This window comes from Sceloporus occidentalis, unplaced genomic scaffold, assembly GCF_023333645.1.
Source record: "Sceloporus occidentalis isolate IW3139 unplaced genomic scaffold, rSceOcc1.0.p SCAF_70, whole genome shotgun sequence".
NCBI classification, from domain to species: Eukaryota; Metazoa; Chordata; class Lepidosauria; order Squamata; family Phrynosomatidae; genus Sceloporus; species Sceloporus occidentalis.
Window position 1 is genome coordinate 3,007,371 of NW_028317050.1, and position 27,455 is coordinate 3,034,825.

The 27,455-nt window shown below is 40.8% G+C and overlaps 1 protein-coding gene and 1 non-coding gene across 2 annotated transcripts; both read right to left on the minus strand.

Moving 5' to 3' along the window:
• Window positions 1-26,730, minus strand: LOC149286344 (isochorismatase domain-containing protein 2-like). Its single transcript, XM_089494260.1, has 5 exons — window positions 26,599-26,730; window positions 10,197-10,409; window positions 8,626-8,696; window positions 6,841-6,958; window positions 1-78 (listed from the first exon to the last, which is right to left on the minus strand). The coding sequence occupies exons 1-5, from the start codon at window positions 26,728-26,730 to the stop codon at window positions 1-3; spliced, it is 612 nt and encodes a 203-aa protein (XP_089350386.1).
• On the minus strand, window positions 14,047-14,176 carry LOC149286345 (small nucleolar RNA SNORA35). The gene has a single exon (XR_016277641.1). It is a non-coding gene; the product is annotated as a small nucleolar RNA SNORA35 (small nucleolar RNA).
• Window positions 26,731-27,455: the final 725 nt, after the last annotated feature.

The window sequence follows — 27,455 nt, forward strand, 5'->3', positions numbered from 1 at the left end:
TCAAAATATGGGATTTTGGCCTTGAAAAAATGATAGAAGGCCACTGTCGGGTGCTGGCTCCTTTAAGAGCTTCTGGACCTAAAAAAAAAAACCAAGAAAAAAACATAAGCTATTTTTCTTCACTTGTAATACATTTCAGCTAAACAAACAAATGCAGACAAAGGTAGATTCTCAAAAGTGAGTGACATATAGATCCAAGGAATGCAATACCAATACAATATGTAAAAAAAGGTTTACGCCAATGACATCATATAGGTAAAACTTGATATGCAAAATGTTAAGTTGTACAATAACGCCAAGTCCTTAATTCAATTTCTTAATGGCTGACTGCAACCACTGCAGTTAAGTAATTGTTGGTTAGGGCCCATGGAACCCACCTTGAGAACAGAGTAGGAATGTTATGGTAGATGATAACTTGTAGTATAAATATAAATTGAAGATCACGCAAAAATAATCAGACACAATTGCATATAAAGTGGGACAAGTTGATTTTTTATTCTCCTTGTTGCCGATTACGGCAGACATAATGGGTGGGAAGTAGCAAATTCATAAAATGGATGGGAGACACAGGACATGAAAAAGCATTTATAGCATTTATCTGAAACTTGCTAGAAGCCTTGCATATCTGTTTTGTCCATGGTTACATTGGCTCAATATTACCATGGCTGCGAGTGCCTCCATCATTAGAAAACTGTGATTTAAACTATCCTGAAATAATGTTAGCCAGGGCCTCCTTCAATATATTGCTCCAAACAGCCTCCTTGTGCCATTTTTGCCCCAACTTAAACATCCATGCTATCACACAAATACTCCTTTACAAATTCACAGATACTAATTATTTGACACATTCATTTACACACACTCATTCATATGTGTGAATGTAGCACTAGTAAGCTTGGATGACAAATTCATTGAATCGTGTATATTGGTTTGCTTTCTGTTATAGTGGCAACCGCTGAGGCAGCAGAGCGATAATAGTCTCTGCTGATTTGTGCATGATTGAAGACTACACAGCAACATACAAAGAACTCTAATTTTGTCTCAGCCACCGAGTCTCTAGCTGTGCCTGACACAGCATTTATATTGCACATGGCAAGGTATGACTTGGAAACTTGGAAGAAAAGCTTGGACTTGACAATGATCCATGCATGCCTATAATATAGGTGGAGACAGAGGTCAGACAACCACTTATGCATTTTGTGCTGCAGGCACTTATTTGTAGATATATATATATATATATATATATAGTGATCCTCCAACCACACAAGGTACCATGTCCTTGTAAATAGCACAGTCCTCTATTAAGTTGGCACAGTATTGTGTGTGGAATTCACTACAAAGGAAACCTAGTGTCACGGACCCCGCTGCAGCTCCTCGCCTTATTACCAGCGACTAGCACATACCCGACACTTACCTCCGTCGCCTTCTCTCCCCGTCCGTCGCGGGGCTCCTCCACGGAGCTGTTCTTCAGAGCACCCGTGTGTAGTGTCTACTCATGATGTTCCTCCTCCTGTGCTGGCCCTCCCAGCGCGCTCACAACCCCATGTTTCCAGCACCTTATAGAAAAGTATGCCACGAAGAATGAAGGCAGTTCGGAAGGCAAAAGGGGGTCCAACCCGGTACTAGCAAGGTGTACCTAATAAAGTGGCCAGTGTGTGTATATCTATATTTGGAATTGCCAGCATTTCTCCATAGACTTGCAATGGAGATTGCAATGCACTAGATTGACCAGCAGGGGGGTTGAAGGGAATCCCCACTCCCATCTACAACTTACTTGCTCTCCCTTCTTCTTACCTTTATTCATGGGGCTCTCTCTTGATGGCTGCTCCCATTCCCTATACAAGCTGCATCTATGGATGGGGCGTGACATAACGTGTGTTACTCTCATGGTTTCATTGCCACACTTGAGATTTCTCTAGTGCTGTGAGCTCTCTGCCTTTTCACTGTGTGCTGTGGGTGATTCTGTGGAGCTCCACCCTGCTCTGGCCTATACAAGTCTTCAGCCTGCAGGATTCCTTTGCTTCCTGATACCAAGTGCATTCCTTTGTTCCTGAGTTCATGCGTATGACCTGGCTTTGTCGAACTACCTTCCTCGCTCTTAATTCCTGTCATTTGTACCCTGACTTTGCTGATCTCCATACTCCTGACTCCGGCTCATCTGACTACCCTCTTTGGTTCCTGCCCCAGCCTGCCTTTTGGTATATGATCCTGGATCATGATTTTGCTTTGTTTGCTTGGGTTTTACAATAAAAGGTGTTTTGCATTCTACATTTTGTGTCCGTCTGGTATCTGAAGAGGATACCTCAGGCCTTCCCATCAAATAGGGTTAAGGTGGGCTTCCTGATTATACTCAGTGGTGAGAGGCCATGGTCACATCTTGCCATGGACTTCATAGTTCTGTAGTCCTGTAACATGGTTATCCTCATGGTTGATCCACGGCATACCATTCAAAAAGCTCCCATCCTCAAAAGAGTTAGGAACAGTCTTTATCTAAGAGGTCTATCAGCTACATGGGGTTCCCAAAGTCATAATTTCTGACCAGAGGTAGCCAGTTTGTCTCAAGATTCTGGAAGGCCTTCTGTCCACAACTTGATATCCAACTCTCCTTCTCCTTAGCCTACCACCCGCAAACGAATGGGGCTGCGGAAAGGGCCAATCAGGCCTTGGAGCAATTCCTACTGTGCTCCATCTCGGACCATCAAAAAAACTGGGTGGATCTGCTGCCCCAAGTGGAATTGCTCATGAAACTGCAGTCTCGATCTTCACCCGGCACTCTCCTTTCATGGTGAATTACAGGTATCAGCCCTTCATGATTCCCGATACTTTCACTTCCGAGGGAACCTCCAGATGCCATCCCAGAAACTGGCTCCCTCTTATGTGGGGTCTTTCCGTATCCTCTGACGGGTAAACCCTGTGGCCTATACCTTGGACTAGAGGACTGCATCGGGATTGGGGTCCCACGGGACCCATAAAAAAACTTGCTGGTGTGGGCGGTATTCTGTGTGTCGTGGGCGGTCCCGGTTATCCAGCACACTCCCGCTTCTTCACATTCAATTTCAGTCTTTTATGAGTCACTGTTTTCATAGAGGCAGGAGAGCGAAGAAGCGGGAGTGAGTGGCTCATGTATGCAGTACTGAGCTGAGGACAGGTTGATCTTACACATCCAGCCCATTTTGAATCAGGCCCATTTCAGGCAGATTTTTGTAAATACCAATTATCTGTAAATAAATGTATTGGAATAGAAGCTTGTAGATTGGCCAGTTTCAGATTATCTACCATCTTCTTTTTTGTAATTAAAAAGTCTTGCAGCTGCTGGTGTCTCTCCCTTGGGACACACTTTTTTGGGGACATCCCTCTTTCCTTTCTTTTCCGCCTCTCCCCTTTACTCTCTCTCCATACCTCTTCTCACTCTCCTCTGCTTATTTCCCCTCTCTTCACCTTGTGATCATCTGCTTTTCATACTGTTCTCGGCTTTTTTCATAACATGTTGCAACTGGTCATATGGTTGTATAAAAAGTTTAAATGAAACTTTAAGTGTTTTATGGAGCCATAGAATGAAATAATGTCAAAATACTTCACTGCCATTGTCATATTAATGTTAATCAGGTTGCTTAAATTAATATTTGGGTGTTCTTAACCCCTTAGAGACCGGGACGAACCTAGTACTTCCTGGTCACGTCACCTTCAGACCGGGACGTACCAGGTACGTCATCTCAAAAAATGCCCCAACGTTGACACAATCGTGGTGATCGTGGGGGCGCTGCTGCTGCTGCTGTCTGTCCGGGTGTGTGAGCAGACAGCACAGCCACCCAGAGCCCACCCCGAGCCTTCAATCACTCCCACAGAGTGATTTTGTCGGCTCAAAATCTGTTTTTCATAAAATGCAGCTTCAGGCAAATGTGGGGATCTGATACAACATTCCTGCTGCCATGAGAGCGTCAGTGCAGCGTTAACCCCCTTCAATGCCGCAGCATTTTAGGGGTTAATACCTGTTTGCCAGGCAGACCAGCAACAGCAAGAATGAGCCCACACAAGTCATTTGATCACTTCTACAGGAGTGATCAAAGAGACTCCTCCCTGCAATCAGGGCCGGCTTTAGGGGTGTACGACCTGTGCGACCGCACAGGTCTCTACGGGAGATTGTGTCCCAGCTGCCAGAGGCAGCTTCAGAGACAGGGGGAGAGGGTTCTTCGGTCACATGAGTGTGTGGATCGGCCAAGTGAATCCTGAATTTTCAGTTTCGGTCCAGAATTTTGGTTTCGGTTCATCCCTATCATGGCATCTGTCCTGCACATATTTAACAAGATACTACTGAGAAATGTGTCGCACTGGGAAACACTGACATTCCAGGTGCTGATGACTACTATTACCATCATCATCTAAGATGAAGTAAGTTGCACTATTTAGCAGCTGGATTGAGACTTGGTTTATCCCTTATATAAGCATCTGCTGCTCAATATCCTGTTTATATCACAGAGGGCCGCTTTCCTGTTAATGGCTTTGACTAAATGAGCATGATGGGAGTTAGTTTGCTGCAACTGGAATGCCAAAAAACAGCTTATCCTAGCAGCTGTGCATACGTGTCTTGCTATTATTAATGAGATTTCATTAAGCAGAAGGAGCTGCAAAGACACATATCAGGTATACCATATGAGGCAAATATATGTACAATTCCGTACAGTTCACGTACCTATTTCCTACATAACTCATAATGCTTAGAAATCCAGAAATGTAATGATCGTATCTGCACGCCGGTAATGGTAGGAAATTCAGCGGGAGCAGGCAAGAGTGGGATTAAGAGAACAGTCTTGCGCAGGGCTCTACCCTGGACCTTCTCTCCAACTGTGCATCCACAATGTGTTCCATGCCTCACTGCTGAAACCCCTGGTTGGTAATCGTTTTGCTACGGTTGTTCCCCATCCCCATCCGATGTCTGTTGACAACCCTGAGGCATTTGCGCTCTATAATAGACTCTGGTTGGTTCAGTGGAAAGTTTTAATATTTGGTTCCATGGAAGGGGTATGGTCCGGAGGAGAGATCTTAGGTACCAGCCCCAGATGTCCATGCTCCCACCCTTCTCCGTGCCTTTTACACACACGTTTTTCCCGCAAACTCTGCCCTGAGGGGGTGTCGTTGAGGAGGGGTAATGTCATGGTTTCACAGCCACACTTGAGATTTCTCTAGTGTGTGCTTTGGGCGGTTCTGTGGAGTTCCACCTTACATTAGCCTATATAAGCCTGCAGGAATCCTTTTGTGTTTTACTTCTTGCTACCAGGTGCATTAGTTTGTTTTTCAGTTCCTTTATATGACCTGGCTTCATCTGACTACTCTCCTGGCTCCTGATTCCTGGCATTCGTGCCCTGACTTTGCGGCTCTCAGTACTCCTGACTCCGCCTCCTCTGACTATCCGCTTTGGCTCCTACCCCGGCCTGTCTTTTGGTATATGCTCTTGGATCATGATTTGGCCTTGTTCACTTGGTTTTTACAATAAAAGGTGCACTACTCACTGTACCTGCACAGACATGGTTTAATGTGAACAGTTTCATAGTTGCTAGAGTCATTGAAGGACACCATCATTTTTTTAATGTATTTAAAACAGAACTCCTGGGTTAAAAATTTTAGGCTCAAAACAGTAATAGTAATAGATCAGCCATAACATTATGACCACTGACAGGTGAATGAAGAACACTGACAATAAGGTATAAGGGATGCACCGATATATCGGTGCCCGAAATATATCGGCAGAAAAAGGCATTATCAGCAAAATGCCAGAAATAAAACGTCCAAAAATAATCGTCCGCAGAGGCGTTGGTCACGCAGAGTGCGAGCAGCGTCTCTTGTACTGGCCAGGAGAAGCAGGAACCCAGTGAAGTCAGCCAGTACATGCTGGAATCTGAGTGACAGGAGTGTGAGACGATATTAATATTGTTATTTTTTTTGTCCAATTTTGGTGTGTTACTTACTTTTATTAAAAGTGTGGGGTTTTTTTGTTTCTTTAAAGGTGTGTGTGTGTGTGGGGGGGGGGGGGTCATTTTCGGTTTTGACCAAGTGAATCTTGAATTTTCCGTTTCGGCCCAGAATTTTCGTTTAGGTGCATCCCTATCATGGCACCTGTCAGTGGGATATATTAGGCAGCAAGTGAACATTTTGTCCTCAAAGTTGATGCGTTAGAAGCAGGAAAAACAGAAAAGCCTAAGAATCTGACCAACTTTGACAAGTGCCAAATTGAGTTTGCTAGGGTCAGAGCATCTAAAAAAACTGCAGCTCTTGTGGGGTGTTCCCGGCCTGCAGTGGTCAGTACCAAAAAGTGGTCAGTGGTCAAAAGTGAACCAAAGAAGGAAACGCGGTGAACCGGTAACAGGGTCACGGCGGCCAAGGCTCATTCATGCAGGTTCTAAGTAGAAGGCTGATTAAATCCAACAGAGGAGCTACTGTAGCTCAAATTGTTGAAAAAGTAAATGCTGGTTCTGATAGAAAGGTGTCAGAACACACAGTGCAGATTCCACAATTAATTGCTTATTGGAGGGAAACACTGGCATTTTATAGATACATGACAAGGAGATTATGGGTCACAGTTCAGTGTAGACGTACACTGAGTTTACCCCCTTCACCAATTGTATCTGTATGTCTACCAACTCTTTATCCCTACTTAGACTGTAAACTTTGAAGTGTCTCCTTTTTAATCTATTCATCCCTATTTTCCCTTGATCAAAACATCTGTAGACTACTGTATTTATTATATGACTGCACTTCTCTTTTTATTACACTATAAACTGTAAAGCGCTTAATAAAAATAGGTATACATATACAAAGAGATATAGGATAATTATAATACATTACATCTCTAAATTTTGGATGGGAAGCATCCTGAAGCAGTTGCAACATGACTCCTTCGCTGGTAGTTAGAAATGCTCCACTTTGCCTCATTCGTGACAGGGCAATAAGACGATCCACCTGGCTGAGGGACACAAGTAGCAAAATGCTTATTAGACATAACATCGGTCACTAACCTTGGTCTGATTTTTGTGACGCTGTTAGAGTAAAAAACATTTAAGGATATATAATATAAAGATATATAAAACCTTATGTACAAAACCATTTAATTGCATTTCAATTACATTTTTACATTTTTTTTTTGTACAACAATGGCAATTTACGTTCTACAGAAGTATAGCGGTTCGAAAGTGATGCTTCCAGTTAGTATGAACTCTTATCAATCAAAGACTACAACGAGAAGAATATATTGTGGTGAGTATACTAATACTAAATAGATACTTGCACTGTATAGCTGAACATAAGCAGAATATTAACCTATTAAACTCCAACCTGAAAATATATGTCCGAATGCTAAAAAAATAGAGACGGTGTCACGGAAGCCTCCGTGACTTCGGCGGGGCCTGGGGGCTGCATTTCCCATTATAGACGGTGGACCCCTGGATTGCATTACAGTTGACACTAATTGCAGTGCAATACCTGGTCCCTTTGCTTGGATTTATGTTTAAGTCATCCTGTACCTGATTAGGTGTACAGGGTGACAACAGTGAGAGAGCTGGAGCTCTCTAGATCCCAGTTTCACACGTCCCCCCTGCCTGTCTGAGCAGTATTATTGGTTCTGATGGCAGGAGTGTGTTTATGTGCTTTTTGTGTGCTGTTGTACCTAATTTGCATATTATCTGCATGGTGATTGCTTCCTCAATCAAGTTCGATCCTGATTTAACTCAAAGCGAGTCTCGTCTTGTTATTGGGGTAAGCCTCGGTGCTGCCCTTGTCAGGGCGGTAAAGCACTGTATTGCTATACTTCTGTATACTACAGCGCCGCGGAGCTACCCGAAGAGCTATGAATCAATAGCTCCGACGCTAGTCCTGTCTGACGGTTGAAGTTCTGTGTTCCCGGTGGCCATTGGGAGAAGGAAGGATCGTCTAGCGGGTGTACCCAATCGGGGTACAGTTTGTTCCTGTCACAGAGGGTATTACTAAATATGATACATATGAGAGATTACTACATGGGCGATAAATCAGTGGAGATAAATCTCAAGATAAATTGCCAGGAGGAGATAATCACAAATTCCTCCAGATATGGTATAAGCCAGATGACGATATTCAAACAGTACGTCTTGATATTTATTAGTTGAAAATAGCACAATCCACAACTGCTTCCAAAATTCTGCTACCAAAAAGTATATTAAGGTTTAAAAAAAAAAATTTAAAACTCTGATCCTTTACGACGAATTTATTATGAAAAATCTGTTCAGATATATTGTATGTATGTGTGTCTGTCCTATCCCTATCCTATATGGCACGTACATTTTATCAAGAGAGGAAGTAAGGACAGGAAAGAAAACTCTTTATGTGAAAGAGACTATGATTTTAAGCCACTTAACACAGAGTAACATGTTTAACAAAAATGCCCTATATACAAAACACATAATTTATAGGGCATTTTTATAGTCAAGTTATTTAATCTAAAAATAACTTGACTATAAAAATGCCCTATAAAGTATGTGTTTTGTATATAGGGCATTTTTGTTAAACACGTTACTCTGTGTTAACTGGCTTAAAATCATATTTAAGAGCAACATAAAAGTACCATTGTGAGGTTGCACATTAAAAAACTGCAAATATTACCTTCGAGATGAGCAGGCATCTGCAATAACATGGACATCAATACCCTTATCTAGGAGGTCTAGTGTGGTACTCTAAAAGGAAAAAACAAGCCATTAGCACTCATTGATAGTAAGTAGACACAGTGATTTTTTTATTGTACTATTGTCCATTTTGCACTGTGAATGAACAAGATGTGTTCAATAAAAAGATGAAAACATATCATTATAGGTGTGATGAACCACTGTCTCTATGGTTGTGACTGTTGAAGATCAGATCAGTTGCCTTAGTCACTTTCTTAAGACTGAAAAAAAGAATGTTAATGCTACTTTAAAAGGGAACCCTCAGTGTTTTGTTATTTACTAGTATTAGATTATTATTTTTTCTAAATATTGTGGTGTTTTCTTACTTTAACCCCTTCAGTCCCCTATGGAGGTACCAGTACGTCCATAAAACACATCCCAAGAAACCCCTACGGACGTACCGGTACATCCTGCTCTTCTTACAGCAGCAGGGACTCCACCCGCACAGCAGAAGCCAGCATTGCTGGCTTTCTGCTGCCCGATCTCCTGTACCAGCTTCCGGCACGATCGAGCATTCCGTTCTGGGTCGCGTCACTTCTAACATCACCCGGAAGTTCACCGGAGGACAGGATATCACCTGCAGGGTATGTATGTATGAGGCACTGATCACAGACACTGCAGTCTCTATGCAAGTCTTGCATTGAGATCACAGACTGATCGGTGCAGGGGATCGCAGGGATGCTGAAAAACAAAACCAAATAAAAAGTTAACAATAAAAAAAAAAAAATCACTAAAATAATACAATAAATGATTAAGTGAGCTAAGTCGATGTCATTGTGACATCACTGGCATTAATAACATGTTCAAGAGGTCCCTAAGAGGACCTCTTACCATACTGCACTGATATCAGTGCAATTTAAAAAAAAAAATACAAAAATTATAAAAAAGAAACGAGAAACACCCCTAACATCTCATTGCCCTAACACAACATCTAAAAAGGTATAATCCTCCTGCCCCCCTTCACAACCCCCAAACCCGTTAAGCCATAAGCATAAAAATTCTACACCTTAAAGTATGTTCCCTATAAGTGCTGGAAAAGTATGGAAATTCTATATAAATTAGGTATTTCTGAAATCAGTACGCCTCAATTGATAAACTTGGAGGAGATTTTCCATCAACTAATTTTGTGAGGATTCAGAGGGGAAAATATATAAAAAATTAGAGTTTTTTTTCTCATTTTCGCTAGTTTTTACTAAATTTCTCATCCTAAATTTTCAGCTAATTATATAACTATGGTATCGAAAGAAAGCTCGATCTCTCCTTGAAAAAAACAATATATAGTTTACATGGGTACACGATTCACAGGAAAGGAGAATAATTGCCAAACCGACATACCGCAGGGGGGACTGAAGGGGTTAAACGACTCTAGCTTTTAGATAATGTTTTCAGAGAGCTTCACATTTGTATCGGCTCTAGCAGCCACAAAGCTGCACTGTATGTATTTTACGATGGGTATTTTTTTCCCCCATGAGCCTTCCCCTTTAAGATAATATTCTGTAGATGCAGTAGTACCATGATGCAAGCTTGCGTCTCAATCCCACAGAGTATAACAGATCGCAGGTTCGGAATTGGCTGAAGTGCCTCCCTCACTTCAGGAGTCAGCATGCTAAAGCAGGTCTTTGAGTACTTCTGCAATCCTTCCGCTCCAAGCTCTGGCACTGTGGGTCCAAGGCCTTTTGGGTATTGCTCTGTTACAATAACAGGTATTTCCAATATCCTTGCAGCCTTAAGGAAAACATGAACAAGATGTGCACGGATTTAAGCATGAACACATTTCTATTCACTTAGAGGCACAAAATGACATAAAATATATACCACAAATATTCTTGTACCCTTCCCTCCATCATGCTTACATTCAGTTGGGGGTAAAGCATGATTAAAATAAATAAATAACATATTCATAAAATCAATCCATTATCCCTAGCTATACTTCATCAAATATCATTAAGTTGAGGTTTAGAATAAAGATGAAACATATACATAGATAAACCACCTCATATCGCAGCAATGACTACACTCCTTGGAAATATAATTTATCCATACTCGTGTTTAGGATCAATCCATAAATATCTGAAAACATACACAACTTTCACCATAATGGTTGTTTTTGTTATACTTTAATTTTTCCTTTGGTTTTCTTTTACACTTTTGTTCCTTTTATCTTTGCAACTGATTATCTTGAAATATTCAATCTTTATGTTGTGTTGTATTTTTGGCATTATGATGTATTTAAACGGAGTATCGAGGTCACATAGAATGAAATGATCTCGGTGTTCCCTTGACCTTGTAATATCTTTGTCATTAACCAACACATTTCTTTATTGATATACATGCAAAAAAAATCTTTAATCAAACTCTCCAATAAAAACTTCAATCAGCACAGGTCCTTACAGATATCCTTCTGAAGCACAATTCCTTTCAATTTGGGAAACTATGGGTTAAAAAGCTAGGATAATATTAGTTTGCTATTCCTGAATTGCTTGTTTTTGTTTTGACTTTCAGCTAACTAGATGTATCCCTCAACTGCTTGACTCATGCTTTGACCTACATCTTACCCTTAACTACATTTAGAGTATAGCCCTCTGCAATAGCTACATTTCTGTACTATGTAAAATATTTTTGCACTCTGTTGACTACGATTCCACATGCCCATCTAGCACCTGAAGCAGTATTAGGAAGCACAGTTATGGTGACCTCCTAGTACCCATCAGCAGGCCCGGACTGGGACAAAAAATAGGCCCGGGCATTTAAGCCCGAGCAGCCCATATTTATTTATTTATTGTTAAAGCCCACCCTTCATGTACCATCTTTGCATTTACTCATTCACACAAATCATTAACACATTCATTAATGCAGTCTCACAAATCATTCACACATGAATTCTTTAATTGTCATACGCATTCACACAATTCATCCACACATTTATTCATTCATTCATTCTCATACCCATTCACACTACCCACTCTCCCCATCTTATCTGCCCCTTCTCACTATGTTCCCCCTTTTCACTATGTACCCCCTCTCACTATCTATCCCCTCTCACTAACCCCCCTCTGCCCCTTCTCACTGCACCCCCCTCCCTCACCCTACTTACCTTGTTGCCGGAGCAAGCAGCAACTGCGGCCGGGCCCGCGGCAGGACCGGACTAACTGGGCCTATGCGGCCTCTACGGCCGCATTAACGCAGGGCATAAGGGGCACCTGCCCCTTAAGCCCGCCGCAACTGCGACCGAGTCCGGTCAATACATACTTTACACCATCCTGCAGTCTGGCAGGTCTTCTCCACTCCCGATGTAGCATCTGTATGAAGTAAGTTAAACTCACTTGAAAAAACAACAGATCCTCTTTAGGTATAGGACATGGACAATAGGTGGAGCAGGAATAACTTGAGGGCCCAAGCATAAGGCTTCAGAGGCAGAAGATTTGCTACAAGTGGTTGGAGATTGTCACGGGTCCACCCTGCCAGCCTGTACTATGTGATACTTATTACACGTCATGTTTACTTGCAACTTCTAGAGGCCACTCTATGGTATGTGGAATATGAAAATCATATTACCTGATCAGCTACACCTGCTTAACTGGGCGTTACCCTATCTCCATAAATACCTGCTAAGCTCCTCATTTAATGCCTTTGCGTTGCTGGTTTGCTGTCCTGGCCTTATGCTGTTCCTAGCAGCTCTCTGTTGAATTCTACCCGATTTGACCCGGCTTGTCCTGACCTTGCTCTCGGCTTCTGATTTGGCTTTTGCTCCTTTGATCTCCTGGTATTAACCTGGCTTGCCTGACTACGTGTGCCCTTCCATAGGGCTCCCTGCTGTGTGTCCAGTGCCCTGTCTGTGGTCTTCCAGCCATGTTTCAGCCATGAGCCTTGTCTGAGGAGTTCCATCCTTGTGCTCTGCCAGAGGACTCAGTCTACTGTTCTGCCAGCACGCTTCAATATAAATTGTTATTTGTGTGTGATATATATGATTGGCACTATGGCATGGTACAGCCACTCTCCATTTTTAATGTTTTGAACATATCGATTAGACATGCGACATTAGACAATATAGGGGAGGAAATTTACATCTACCGCTCAGTATAAAGATATGATAGGATGAATTGTTCCATTTGTATATCTATAACACTTAATAGGGGATGATTTCCAAAGTTGTCTGGCACAGAAGGGCTTCCCTTGTTAATCAGGTGCCACAACCGGGTCAAAGCTGTGTTAGGTATCTTTTGCAACACAAGATTTGGATAATCCAGGATATACAGAGTAAACAAAAAACACTTAATGAAAATTTAAAATTTTTTGTTAATTTTCAATACATAAGTGCTAAATATTATTGTCTGATTGCCAATTACTGACACTTTGAATCTCACTGATCAACATCATTGGTCAGCACTAGTCTCTATCACTAACTCTTACAACTAACTACATTTGGCACCACCACTATACACCAACAGCACCACAAAACTTTCTCTTTACACTATCCTTGAACCTAGCCACTAGATATACTCACTAAGCCATTTTGTTAATTAACCCCTTCGTGACAAAGGCTGATTCTATTTTTTGTACCCTTCGTGACAATGGCTGTTTTATCGTTTCTGCGGTATTTCTGTTTAGCTGTAATTTTCTCTTAACCCATTTACTGAACCCACACAAGTTATATATTGTTTTTTTCAGGACAAGAAGGGCTTTCTTCAGACACCATAATTTTTTCCATATGATGTAATTTCCTATAATAAAAATAATAAAATATGACGGAAAAAAAAAAACAAAACACATTTTCTCACTTTTATTTGAAAAATCTTTTATTCATCATAAAAAAACTGCTGAAAAAACCCGCTAAATAGATTCTACTATTTGTCCCGAGTTTAAAAATACCCAATGTTTTTATGTTTTCTTCTACACGTTATGGGGAAATAAGTACAAGTAGCGTTTTGCTGCAAAACCATTTTTCTCTGAATCTGGTAATTTTGTCTCCATGTGGTATTTGGGGCATCTTTGAAGCCAGCAAATTAAATTTACCCCACCAAACCATATATTTTTGAAAACTAGACACCCCAGGGTATTTTAGATGCTGATAGTTTAACCCTTTCCATGCACTAATCCTACCACCAACCCTTGTCAAAGTTTGTGATAGTAATTGTTTTTGGTGTTTTTTTCACACACTTTGTACTTCAGGTGTGAAATTACAGCTCCTGGTATATGTCACTGTCCCACAACACCCCGATATGTGTTCAGCAACATCTCCTGAGTACATTGATACCCCACATGCATGGGTTTGTCCGATTGTTTGGGGGCAAAAGGGCCACATTTGGAACATGAGCAATTCAGTTTTTCAACTAGGAAGTTTTACATCTGGGTAAAGAAAAATGCTTGTACCCAACTATCAGTAGGGACAGGTTACAAGAAAGCCTGGCCTATCTCCAAGAAGGGATTTGATCTAGCACCTTAAGCGGTCCCTCATGCCACGGAATGGACACAGGGTTCACTTGACAGTGCAAATAAAAACGCTTAAAAAATGGTGGAGCAAATAAAAGCTAAAAAACAGTAAATGTAACAAAAAATGTAAAAAAAAAAAAATTAAAAATGGGAAACTGTGTGATACAACTTGAAGCAGTCACCGACACAGAGTGCAGGTTTTCCAGGGCAATCTGGACAGTAAAATGTGGTGTCCTTTCTTTGCCCCCTGCTGTAGCATACCCTGCATCTCTTTTGGGGATTCTGCTTCTTTGCTGTAGGGGGGATTTTAAAAATAAAATGGGTAGCCCCAATCCTGCTGGTTCCCATCACCACTTGGGGACCAGGTGCATCACGGTACAAGATACTTGAAATTACTTGGAGCTGAAACTGCAAAAAAGACAGTTTCAGCCCAGTGTCTGCTTTTTTGTGCAACAAAAAAGCGTTATAGGTTGCAATTTGCATTAGGTAAATTGCAACCTTCTTGTACCAGGCCTTTGTCTTCCTCATAATGAGGTAGGGCTGTAGGAGTTGATCTGACAGATCAACTCCACTCATGTTCTTATTATAGGCCCTGATGCACACTGGCTTTCTAGCGACCCCATCGTGGATGGTGCTCAGCATGCACACCTCTTTTCTGTCCCTGAACTTCAATGCCAAAAGCTCCTCTTGACGTAGAGCTGAGGTCTCCCCCTTTCCTAGCCGGGTTCGTGCCAGGTGTTGTGGGAAACCCAAGCGGTTCTTTTTTATAGTACCGCAAGCTACTGTATCGAAACAATACAGCAGCTTGAACAAAGGGACGCTTGTATAGAAGTTATCTACATACAAGTGGTAGGCTTTGTTCATAAGGGGGAATATTAGGTCCCAAACAATCTTGGCACTGGTGCCCAGATGTTCTGGGCAACCTGGAGGGTCAAGGTAGCTATCCTTACCCTCGTATACCCGGAAGGCATGAGTATACCCTGTCTCGCTCTCGCAGAGCTTATACACCTTCACTCCATACCTAGAGCGCTTGGAAGGAATATACTGCTTGAATCCCAGCCTTCCTTTATATTTCATCAGGGATTCATCCACGCAGATATTCTTTCCAGGTGTATAAACCTCTGGAAACCTGGCAGCGAGATGGCTAATCAGGGGGCGGATTTTGTACAGCCTATCAAACTGGGGGTGCTTCTTAGGGGGGCACAGGCTGTTGTCATTAAAATGCATGAAATGAAGAATCATTTCATACCTTTGCCTAGTTATAGTCTGGGCATAAATGGGGGTACTAAGGATGGGGCTGGTGCTCCAGTAGGAGCGGATGGAGGGCTTTTTTATAATGCCCATTAACATTGTGAGTGCCCAGAATTTAAGAAATTCTGGCACATCAATGGGAGTCCATGGCTGTTTTGCCCAAAAAGAATTAGGGCTAGCAGCACGGTGCTGCTGGGCATAAAGGTTAGTTTGTGTGACAATGTCTCCCAAGACATCATCTCCCCAAAAAACCTGCACAAATTGCAGTGGAGTGAATCCTGTAACATCAATATTGATGCCAGGAATTCCAGAAAAAGGAGGGATAGCTGGCTTGTACCTATTAGGCGCTACCCATGCCTCTGGTGCACTGCCACGACTACGTGTGGCAGGCCTCCTAACAGCCACAGATACATCACTAGATGTATCTGTGAACTGACCAACGTCAAAATCTGACGCTGTATCAGTGGCCTCAGAATCTGTGGCCAAAATGGCATACGCCTCCTCAGCCGTATACCTGCGCTGCATGGTTACAATTGCAGCAAAAATAGTGGGGAAGGAAAGGGTTAATGGCTCTAATAAAAATAAAAAAATGTAAAAAAAACCTAAAAAGAAGCAAAAAAGAAAAAAAAATGTAAAAAAAAAAGAACCCCAAAAACAATTGCCACTATGCAAGATCACTGTTTATGCAGTGATCAATGGCAATGAAGGGGTTAATATTGAATGGGTGGCTCTTATAAGAGCCTTTGGATAAATATATATATTTTATTTTATTCAGAATACCTGTCACACACCGATCTGTCTCTCTCCCTCACTAGAAGCAAGTGAAGGAGGGAGGCAGATCCAATACTGGTCAAAGGCAATGTTTATGAGTGATCTGACCACTAGGGGTGTTATTCACTGGATGTCCATGACATCCAGCAACACCCCCCCCGATGATGACAGCAGGCTCCGCCCCCCGGCTTGATGGGCACCGCCATCTTGAAACACCGCGTGTGTTTCGAAGACGCCGGTACCGGGAAGGTAAGTAAGCATTTAGGAAGCGATCGCGAGTCGCTTCCTTTGCTAAACAGGTGTTGCAAAGATGCCTCGCTACTGAGGCATCTTAGCAACACTAGCTAAGCAAAGGAAGCGACTCGCGATCGCTTCCTAAACCCGTTTTTCGGCGGCGGGCGCCGCCATGTTTGAAAGACGTGCAGTCTTTCAAACATCCTTTTTTTTCGCCCCTAGGAGCGATCGTGGGGGGGGCAGAATGTTTTTTTTGGTGTTGCTCAATGCCTCGATGTCGAGGCATTAGAGCTACACCGTTTGAGTGAAAAAAATCGATCACGGATCTATTTTTTCACCCGTTTTAACAAATGACGGTCCTGGCACGTCATTTGTCGTTAACGACATGTTTTTCCGTGACGTGCCCGGACCGGCAATTGTCATCAAGGGGTTAAACAGATCTGTATGCCAATGAGAGTAAAGGTGATTATATTAGGTATAGTTTGGTTATTCACTGAAATATATCTGTAATTATTGTTATAGTTAACAGAAAGACAACAAAACTGTGTACTCTATATCTTCTGAATATCCGGCACAGAGCTAAATAAAAAAAAACAACACAGGCTGTTGTAGGGAAGAGTTCTATTAAAAGTGATAGGGGGTAATGATATAGATAAGAATGGACAGATCCTGATAAGCATCTATTCCTAATGCGTTTCATTGTTACCAATAGGGCATCTACACTATATGGACAAAAGTATTGGCACACCTGACCAATACACCAACAGGGGCTGTCATGACATCCGTTCAAAATACATAGACATTATTGTGCAGTTGGTCCCCCTTTTGCAGCTTTAACAGCTTCCATATTTTGGGGGAAGGCTTTCCACAAGATTTTGGAGTGTTCTGTTGGAATGTGCCCATTTATCCAATAGAGCAATTGTGAGGTCAGACACTGATGTTGATCAAGATGAAGGTAGGGTGAAAAGTCAAATTGGCTGGACCTCCCTAGCCCTCTTCCAATTCCAATGGAGAAATTGAGTGCATGTCAATGAATAAGTTATAACTGTTACTATTTTCTCAAATGTGAAAATCTGTTTTGTATCCACATGTATTTTATTTAATTTGTAACATGAGCCTTGTTCCAGGCAACTATTGTGGCATTCCTCTCAGTCTAAGCTAGCTATAAGTGGGTAGTCGCTCCAGTTCTCAGTAAAGTAGGCTCCTCTGGGGAAAGTATCCTAAAGAGCCATGCCACCAGATGACACACAAATCAGGGTGCAAAATAAAACAGAATTTATTAAAATTGGACATGGTGACATAAAACAGGACACAGGTACAGATTAACAGATTTAACATACACCAATGGCAAATATACAACAGTAACAAAAAGATTACAGAAGCAACACAGACCAGGCAGTGAGAAATTCTAAAGACACGCACAAATGTTGACAAGCAGGCAGCAACACAAAATGCTACAACAGTTAACCCCTGCGGGCCCATGTAGTTGCCATTTCAATAATTTTCCTAAAAAAAGGGGTCAAGCTATTTTTTCCACCACCAAAAAAATATCCAACTTCAAAGATATCACATATTAGATGGGCGCAAGATGACAGGTCAAAATCCCAAATTGGAAAACATGGGATTGTCCCAAATGTGGCCTTTTAGCAACCAAATAAACCTATGCATAGGTGGTACTTGTGCGGAAAAAAAAATATCACCACAAACTTTGACAAAGGCATGGAAAATGTTAAAATACCAAAAAACACACAAGGTTTGATGGAGGTAAATTGAATTGGCCATCATTAAAGATATCACAAATAGGACATGGGAGCAGGAAAGTTGAGAAACTAAAATGCCCGGCTGAAAGGAATGAATTTATTTAATAAAACATTTCAATCATTTAACCCCTTCGCGACCTTTGCCGGTTCAGGACCGTCATGACAAGAAGGTCACTAAATGACCTTTGACGGTTCTGAACCGTCAAAAAATTAAATAAGCTTAGAAAGTGAACAACGATCACTTTCTTCGCTTAAACGGCGTTACTGTAATGCCTCGATGTCGAGGCATTCAGTAACGCCGAGATCGGCATCGGGGGCCATGTCTGGCCCCTCCCCGGGGCGTCAACAGCCGCCATACATTGTATGTACATACAATAAAGAAGAAAGAGTTCGCTAGACGGTCTCCAGACCCTCTAGAGAACTGTGGCTCCACTTGCAGGTTGAATACAGGTACTGCATTCAACCAAGCAAGTCAATGGAACCCAGCTTTCTAATCACTATGTGATTAGTAAAATATAAAAAAAAAATAAAAAAAAAAAAAAAAATGAAAAAATAAAAAAAAGTGCTAACATTTAAAAATAATTATGCAGTGATGTCACTTGATGAACCATCCAGTACCAGCAAAATGTGTAAAAAAAATATAAAAAAAGTATTAAAAAAATAAAATAAAAAAATAAAGTTTATTATTTTGAGCAAGTGCTAAAATTTCTCAAAAATCTCAACAAAGAGTTAAAATAAAAGCACTTCAAATACCCAAGGGGTGTCTAATATATAAAAAAAATGGCTGATGGGGTAAATTGGAGTGGCCGAGCTCAAAGATAGGGCATAGGTATAGACTGACCAAAATGGAGAAAAAAAGCGCACTTCCCAAATGTGGCATTTTAAATCTCAAACAACCCGACAAACCCATGCATGTCGGGTATCACTGCACTCAGGAGATGTTCCTGAACACACATTGGGGTGTTGGTTGACAGTGACATATACCAGAACCTGTATATCTATAACTAAAGTACAATTTGTGTGAAAAGAAAAAAAAAAAATTACTATTACAAAGTTTGACAAAGTGTAGTTCTATAATTGGTGCATGGAAAGGGTTAAAATAACAGCATTTGGAATACCCTGGGGTGTCTAGTTTTCAAAAATATATGGTTTGAATGGGTTAAATTGAGTTAACCCGCTTCAAAGATATTCCAAAGAGGAGATGGAGGCAGAATGACCAAATGACCACCTGGATTACGCATGCCCCAAAAGTAGCCTTTTACCAGCCAAACAATCTGACAAACCCATGCATGTGGGGTATCGCTGTACTCAGGAGATGTTCCTGAACACATATTGGGGGGTTGTTTGACAGTGACATATACCAGGACCTGTATATCTATAACTAAAGTACAATTTGTGTGAAAAAATAAATAAAAAAAATTACTATTACAAAGTTTGACAAAGTGTAGTTCTATAATTGGTGCATGGAAAGGGTTAAAATAACAGCATTTGGAATACCCTGGGGTGTCTAGTTTTCAAAAATATATGGTTTGAATGGGTTAAATTGAGTTAACCGGCTTCAAAGATATTCCAAAGAGGAGATGGAGGCAGACTGACCAGATTTGTTAAAAAAGATTTGGAAACCATAAAACGCTGCTTGTACTTATTGCCCTATAACTTACAAAAAACAGCAAAAAAACATAAAAACATTGGGTATTTCTAAACTCAGGACAAGTAGTAGAATCTATTTAGCTAGTTTTTTTACTTGCTTTTTTCGGTAACTAAAAGATTTTTCAAATAAAAGTCATAAAATGTGTATTTTTTAAATTTTTCACCATGTTTTTTTTTTTTTTTTTATAGTAAATAAGATGATACGATCAAAATAATGGTATCTGAAGAAATCCCATCTTGTCCTGAAAAAAACAATATATAACTTATGTGGGTACACTAAATGGGTGAGGAGAAAATTACAGCTGAACACAAGCACCACAAAAGTGTCAAAACAGCCTCGGTCCCACAGGGTACAAAACGAAAAATGAGCCCGGTCCTTAAGGGGTTAATTAGACAGTTAAATTTAATGATTTTATGTATTTTATTATGTGGAAGCATAAGGACCACGTAAAGTGACAAAGGTGGGCCAACGAGAGATGAGGCACATGGTGCATAAAACTCGCCAATGCTCTGCTGATTCCATGGCTGAAGAGATCCAAACTTCCACCGGCATTAATATCCGCACAAAAACTGTGCGGCAGGAGCTTAATGGAATGGGTTTCCATGACCCAGTACCAGCATGCAGGCCTTAAATCACCAAGAACATTGCCAAGCGTTGGATCGAGCGGTGTAAAGCACGCCGCCAGTGGAAACGTGTTCTAAGGAATGACAAATTATGCTTCTCTGTTTGGCAGAGCCTAAGTTATGCGACTGCATTGTACCAAGTGTAAAGTTTAGTGGCGGAGGGATAATGATAAAGCCTGCAACCATAGGGCAGGGTGGCATGAGGTTGTGGGGGCAAATAAAGGTCAGGTTATTAATGTTAGGGATAGGCTGTGGGGTCAGGGAAAGGTCAGAAGTTTGTATAAAAAAAATAAAAAATGTGAAGCTTATGTAAGTTTTTGCGCGTTTGCGCATGCGCTAGCGCTTTGCCGCGTTTTTTATGGGTCTCGTGCGGCTGCGTGCCTGCGTGAGGTCGTGTGAGGTTTCGCCTCTTGGATTTCATTTAAGTAAATCTGTTAAAGAAAAAATTTGGATTAACGAATATTTGGACATTTTATCATTATTGCCTGCTTCGAAAGAATTTTTGTTGAAGAATGATAAGGATGAAGAGAGGCGTAGACCGGTGGTGAGATCTTTTAATAACTGGTTGCAGGCGTTTTGTATATTTTCAAGCGTTTATTGTGAGAAACATAAGGAAAGCAGTGCAGGTCTTTTCCAGCATCTTGATGCGGTGTTAGAGGCATATAAGAACTTTGGAGGCTTAGCGTGGTTTCATTATGATGAGACATTTAGGCAAAAAATGTCGGTGCATAAGCATTTAAAATGGGGGATGGGGGATGAAGGATGTAGGCTCGTGGGTAAGCATTATGTTACCTCAGAGAAATGCCAATAGCTTCAGGTCAATGGGAAATGTAGCACATCCTAATAGACAGAAGGGTTTGTGTTGGTCTTTTAATGAGAATCAATGTAAGTGGCCCAACACTTGCAAGTTTAAGCATGAGTGTTCAGTTTGTTCAGGAAATCATCCAGCTTTTCGTTGTTTTCGTAAGAATTTGTTACATGCAGGAAAGGACCTTCCCAAAGGCAGTGACACCGGCGAGAGTAGCAAGTCTGCTCCCCTTTTTAGACAAGTATCCAAACCGACAGATGGCTAAATTAATTTATGATGGTTTTAATGAAGGTTTTAAAATTCCTATTTATGACAAGGAAGGTATGGTGTGGGTGGACAATTTAAAGTCGGTTAAGGAGAATGAGGATGTGGTGAGAGTTAAAATAAGCAAGGAATTACATTTGGGAAGGATTGAGGGTCCGTTCACTAAGCCTCCATTTTCTTGTTTTCGTTTATCCCCACTGGGTTTAGTACCTAAAAAAGAACCTGGTACTTTTAGGTTAATCCACCATTTGTCATTTCCGCATGGTGGCTCCTTGAATGATGAAATAATAAAAGAGGATTTTTCGGTGCATTACGCTTCATTTGAAGTGGGTTAGATTGATGGGAAAAATGCTTTGTTAGCGAAAGTTGATATTGAAGCGGCTTTTAGATTGCTTCCTATACATCCGGATTGTTTTAGATCGCTAGGTTTTCAGTTTGATAGTTTGTTCTATTTTGATAAATGTTTGCCCATGGGTTGTGCAGTGTCTTGTTTTTATTTTGAGGCATTTTCGACATTTTTAGAATGGGTTTTTAAGTATGTTTCAGGTTTTGAATCAATAGTGCATTATTTGGACGATTTTTTATTTATAGGTAGAGCAGATTCTGATGATTGTTTATCTATGCTTAATATGTTTTTACAGTTAGCTGATAGTTTTGGTGTTCCATTAGCTGGAGATAAAACAGTTTTCCCGTCTACGGAGTTGCAGTTTTTAGGTATAGTCATAGATACGGAAAATATGTGCTTTAAACTTCCTTCTGATAAGATTCTTAAGTTGAGATTGTTTATTCATAAGGTTTTAATTAGCAATAAGTTGAAGGTTAAGGAATTTCAGTCAATGCTAGGAATGTTTAACTTTGCATCAAGGGTGATGCCTATGGGTAGGGTTTCTTCTAGGCATATAGCGAGAGCCATTTCAGGGAAAAAGATGCCTCACCATAGGGTTCGGATAACGAAACAGATAAAAGAGGATCTTAAAGTATGGGATTTGTTTTTGCGTGATTTTAACGGTTCAGCTATTTGGCAGGAAGAATTTGTGGATAGTGATGCTATGGAATTTTTTACCGACGCTGCTGGAGCTATGGGTTTTGGGATATTTTGGAGTGGGAAGTGGGCAGCAGCGGAATGGCCGGTTACGTGGATTGAAGCTGGTTGGGTTAAGAATATGGTTTTGCTAGAGTTATTTCCAGTTGTAGTTGCATTTGAAGTATGGTCTAGCCAATGGGTTAATAAGAGGATTTTGCTTCACTGCGACAATACGGGCGTGGTCTGGGTAATCAATACCTTGCGGGCGAAATCCATTCCTGTGATTAATCTTTTGAGACATTTAGTATTTTTATGTTTGTAAGGTAACATATGGCTTAAGGCCAAGCATATACCAGGCAATAGGAATGTTTTGGCTGATGCACTGTCTCGTTTCAATTTCAAGCTGTTCAGGACGTTGGCACCGCAAGCGGACAAAGAACGGATTGTAATTCCGGAGTCGGTTTGGGATTTAACTTCACCCAGTTAAGTGATCTGTTGGTGAAATCTGTTTCAAAGAATACATGGGAGGGTTATTCCAAGGCTTGGAAGGCTTGGACTGTTTTTGTGCAACAAAGAAATTTGGATATTTTTGAAGGGAGTTTAGATGGAGCCTTATCTTTTGTGGTTAGCCTAATTGATAAGGGTATGGCGAAGTCTAGTATAGAGAGATGTTTATTTGGTTTAGCTTTCTTTTTTAAGTTAGCTGGTAAGCAGAATTCGTTTAGGGATTTTTTGATTAAACAGGTGCTTAAAGGTTATGGTAATAGGACTAGGATGCCTGAGGATAGGAGACCTCTGTCATCAGGGGTATTACAAAGTTTAATAGGTATTTTGTCTAGAATTTGTTGGGATGAGTTTGAATACAGGTTATTTAAAGCTGCTTTTGTGACAGCTTTTTTCGGAGCTTTTAGGATTAGCGAGTTAGTGGCTAATAATAAGAATGGTGGGTTTGGTTTGCAGGTTAGAGATGTGATATGTGACGTTAATTTGAAGTTGTTTGTTACAGCTTCAAAGACGGATAGGGACGCTAAAGGTTGTTGGGTTGTCTTGAATAGATTGGAGGGTTCAGATATTTGTCCTGTGGGAGCGGCCGAGGCGTTTAATGAAGTTCGGCCTGGGGTTACTGGGAATTGGTTAGTGCATCGGTCAGGGTTACCCTTAACTAGGTTTCAATTTAGGAGGGTTTTGAATTTGGGGTTAAAAGAATTGGGTTTAGCTAATGAAAAATATACAACGCATTCCTTTAGAATTGGCGCTGCTACTGAAGCTGCCTTATTAGGTTTAGATGATTCAGTGATTAAGAGGTTAGGTAGGTGGCAGTCTAACCGTTTTAAAATATATGTATGGCCAAATTTGTTATAATATTGTTGTGATGTTTTAGTAGTTGTTAATTTTGCATTTTTTACAGGTCGTCCAACTTTTATAGTTTGGGTTGTTGGGCATTCTTTCGTATTTTGGGCGCAAAGAAGAGCGGCAGCAAGAAGCTATGGAGAGAATTTAGGTTTTGCTGAGAATGATATTGCCATTTATTGGTTAGGGGTAAGAGGTTTAAGGGTTAATAATTTGAAGGATTGCTTAGAAGAGGGTATAGATTATTTTCCATGGCCTAATGCAATAATAATACATTGTGGCGGTAATGATATGGGTAGTATGAAGTCATTAGATTTAATAATGTTTTGTAAAAGTTTAATTTTATGTTTTAAGGAATGCTTTCATGATGTGTTATTGGTTTGGTCAGAGGTTATTCCACGCCTTCTGTGGCTGCAGAGGCCAGAATTAAAGGCGTTGGAAAGAGTACGGCGCAAGTTCAATAGAGCAATGGAAAAATTTATGTTGCTGGAAGGAGGTTTTTCTTTCCGACATAGAGTTGGAAGGAGGATGTACGGGTTTTTACAGACAGGATGGTGTTCATCTGTCTGACATTGGTAATGACATATTTAATGTTGATTTGCAGTGTATGGTTGAACAGGCCGTGGTGTGGTGGGGTAGGGCCTCAAATGGTCATTAGAGCCCATTTGAGGCGGTTAGGGAACTGTAAGTTTAAGTTATGCCGGCTGGCTTTTATGGCGGTTGGCAAGATTATGTGATTTTAGTCGGATGCCCTGGGCTTACAATGGTTGCAAAGTTATTTCGTTACATTGGAAGTATGTATGTTTGATAAACTAAATAAAAGCCACGGCCTGTTTCATCCAAGCATGGTGTTTGTGTTTATTTAGCAGCGTGTGGTTATTTGGTATGTGTATTTATGTATATGTATTTATGCTTATGTCCCTTACAACCTCATGATAAAGCCTGCAACCATAGGGCAGGGTGGCATGAGGTTGTGGGGGCAAATAAAGGTCAGGTTATTAATGTTAGGGATAGGCTGTGGGGTCAGGGAAAGGTCAGAAGTTTGTATAAAAAAAAAATAAATGTGAAGCTTATGTAAGTTTTTGCGCGTTTGCGCATGCGCTTTGCCGCGTTTTTTATGGGTCTCGTGCGACCGCGTGCCTGCCTCGCGGGCGCTTTGCGCTGCGCAATGGGCGGGAAAATCGCCTATAAATAGGGCCGTTTTGAGGGGACCGTTCACTTACCTGGCGAACCGCTGAGCCGATACTGCACTGACCTTTGAGTCTGCTGAGCAGTGGCGAGGTTGGTAAACTGAAGACTCCATGGAGGAATTAATGAAGATGCGCCCACCCTGTATTATATTGTTGTATTCTTTGTCGTGGCTTTTATCGGGGTATAGTTACCCTATATCTTTAGGGGGAACTGTAAGTTTAAGTTATGCCGGCTGGCTTTTATGGCGGTTGGCAAGATTATGTGATTTTAGTCGGATGCCCTGGGCTTGTGCCAAGGACTTGTAATGTTTATGTTACAATGGTTGCAAAGTTATTTCGTTACATTGGAAGTATGTATGTTTGATAAACTAAATAAAAGCCACGGCCTGTTTCATCCAAGCATGGTGTTTGTGTTTATTTAGCAGTGTGTGGTTATTTGGTATGTGTATTTATGTATATGTATTTATGCTTATGTCCCTTACAACCTCATGGTATGGGGCTGTTTTTCAGGGGTTGGGCTAGGCCTCTTACTTCCAGTAAAAAGAATACTCCCACAAACCAAGGCATTTTGGACAATTCTATGCTTACAACTTTGTGGGAACAGTTTGGGGAAGATCCATGTTATGTTTTTTTGGTTTTTTTTTAAACTTCTTTTTATTTCAAGTTTTTTCTTTTTTGTGTTTTCTTTGGTTCGTCACGTCAAGGATACAGAAAGAAAGGGGGGGTTTACAAATAATGCATCTTCAGATCCATGGTAAATTTCAAATTACAAACATATTCACACAGTGCATGTGAAGGGGTACACAGCCATCACAACATGAATGTCGTAGAATAAATATAAGTAAGAATATATATAAGTTGAGGATATATAGCAAAGATAACAAAAAGCATGAGTAGTTCCCAACATTTGAGGGGAATGACATAGTATCAGGTAGAGATCCACGGAGAGGAGGTGAGATGGTAATGTGTGTGTCAGCAATATGGGTAGGTGTAGAGGTACTCGTCGTGAGGTAAATATGATTCTGTGTATCCATAGACGTGAGCATGTTTAAATGTAATCTGTGAAACAGAACATAACAAACAAGAACAGATAAACCCTCTGCTCATCCGGCGTGGTGGTAAAAAAATAAATAAAAAAGGGGGGGGGATTGCCCATTATTAGACACCATGTTGTGTACAGCGTCAGAACCTTTGTAGGTACAATTGGAGTTCTGCCTTGAAAGAGTTGGAGACTGTACCAGGAGGTATGTTGAAAAGCGGATTGGATCAACAATTGTGTGTCTGTTTTCAATGTGGAAATGAATGTGCCCCAGGTGTCAAAAAATGTACTGGTGGATTTTTCTTTTGTCAGCGTGGTATCTACCCACTCCATCCGAAATAGGTGGAACAATTTGTCTTGGAAAAGAGTGAGAGTGGGTGGTTGAGGTCGGATCCAGTGGTGAAGCCATGTTATGTTTTTTATGTAACAGTTATAATAAAAAGTATTGTGGGAGTTACCAACATACACACACTTTAAATTGGATATAACATGATAAAAATTTTATTTATATTGTATTACCTGTAGCATTCGAGCAGAAACAGATACAATCTGTGGAAAGAAGGCTATACTTTGGCGGAATTTCTCTTGTAGATCACATAGGAATAGGACACTGGAACGCTGACAAATTTTTCCTATACGATAGGTTGACATGTTCTCTATCTGTACCAAAAGAAGAAACATAAATAAACTGTATGTGAAGTCGTCAAAAACTATATGTTTAGTATTAGAAATTGTGAAAAATTGGACCTTCAGTCCTACATGGATTGAAGCTCATAATAAGAAACTTATTTTTATACTATTCAAAAGTTATGAAATGTCTTTTTCTATGCTGTCTTGTTCAATGCTGAACGTAGATATGACTTATTTTCATTTAAGGAAACAGTGTGTATAGTCCCCAATCTTGCCACTGATTTGGTGCGTCAAGTAGACAAAAGTGGGGTTGTGCTGCAGAGGTAACCTCACACATGTAAGCTACCAAAACATCAGTTGTCATATAGCATACTTTGGAAGTGACATGTACCACAAACTGTACATTTATATCTGGCGTACAAGGTATGTGAAAAGAAAAAAACTTTAGCAAACGGTGGTAAAAGAGTTAAAATACTAGCATTTGAAATACCCTGGGGAATCTCGTTTTCAATTATAAATGGTGTAATGGGGTCAATTGAACTTGCTGGCTTCAACAATGTCCCAAATAGGACATGGGGTAGAATGACCAGATTTGGGGAAAAATGGTTTTGAAATGCTGATATGCTACTTGTACTAATTGCTCTATAACATGCAAAAAGAAACATTGGGTATTTCTAAACTCCGGACAAATATTAGAATCTATTTAGCAGGGTCATTAGCCTTTGCAGATGAGTAAATTATTTTTC

Excerpts from the sequence above, each read along its gene's own strand:
- LOC149286344 (XM_089494260.1), bottom strand. The coding sequence starts at position 26,730 with ATGTCAACCTATCGTATAGGAAAAATTTGTCAGCGTTCCAGTGTCCTA. Across the intron at positions 8,697-10,196 it reads AGACGCAAGCTTGCATCATG|AGTACCACACTAGACCTCCT; the intron begins GTACTACTGCAT and ends TTTTCCTTTTAG. Across the intron at positions 79-6,840 it reads CCCATCCAAAATTTAGAGAT|GTCCAGAAGCTCTTAAAGGA; the intron begins GTAATGTATTAT and ends TTTTTTTTTTAG.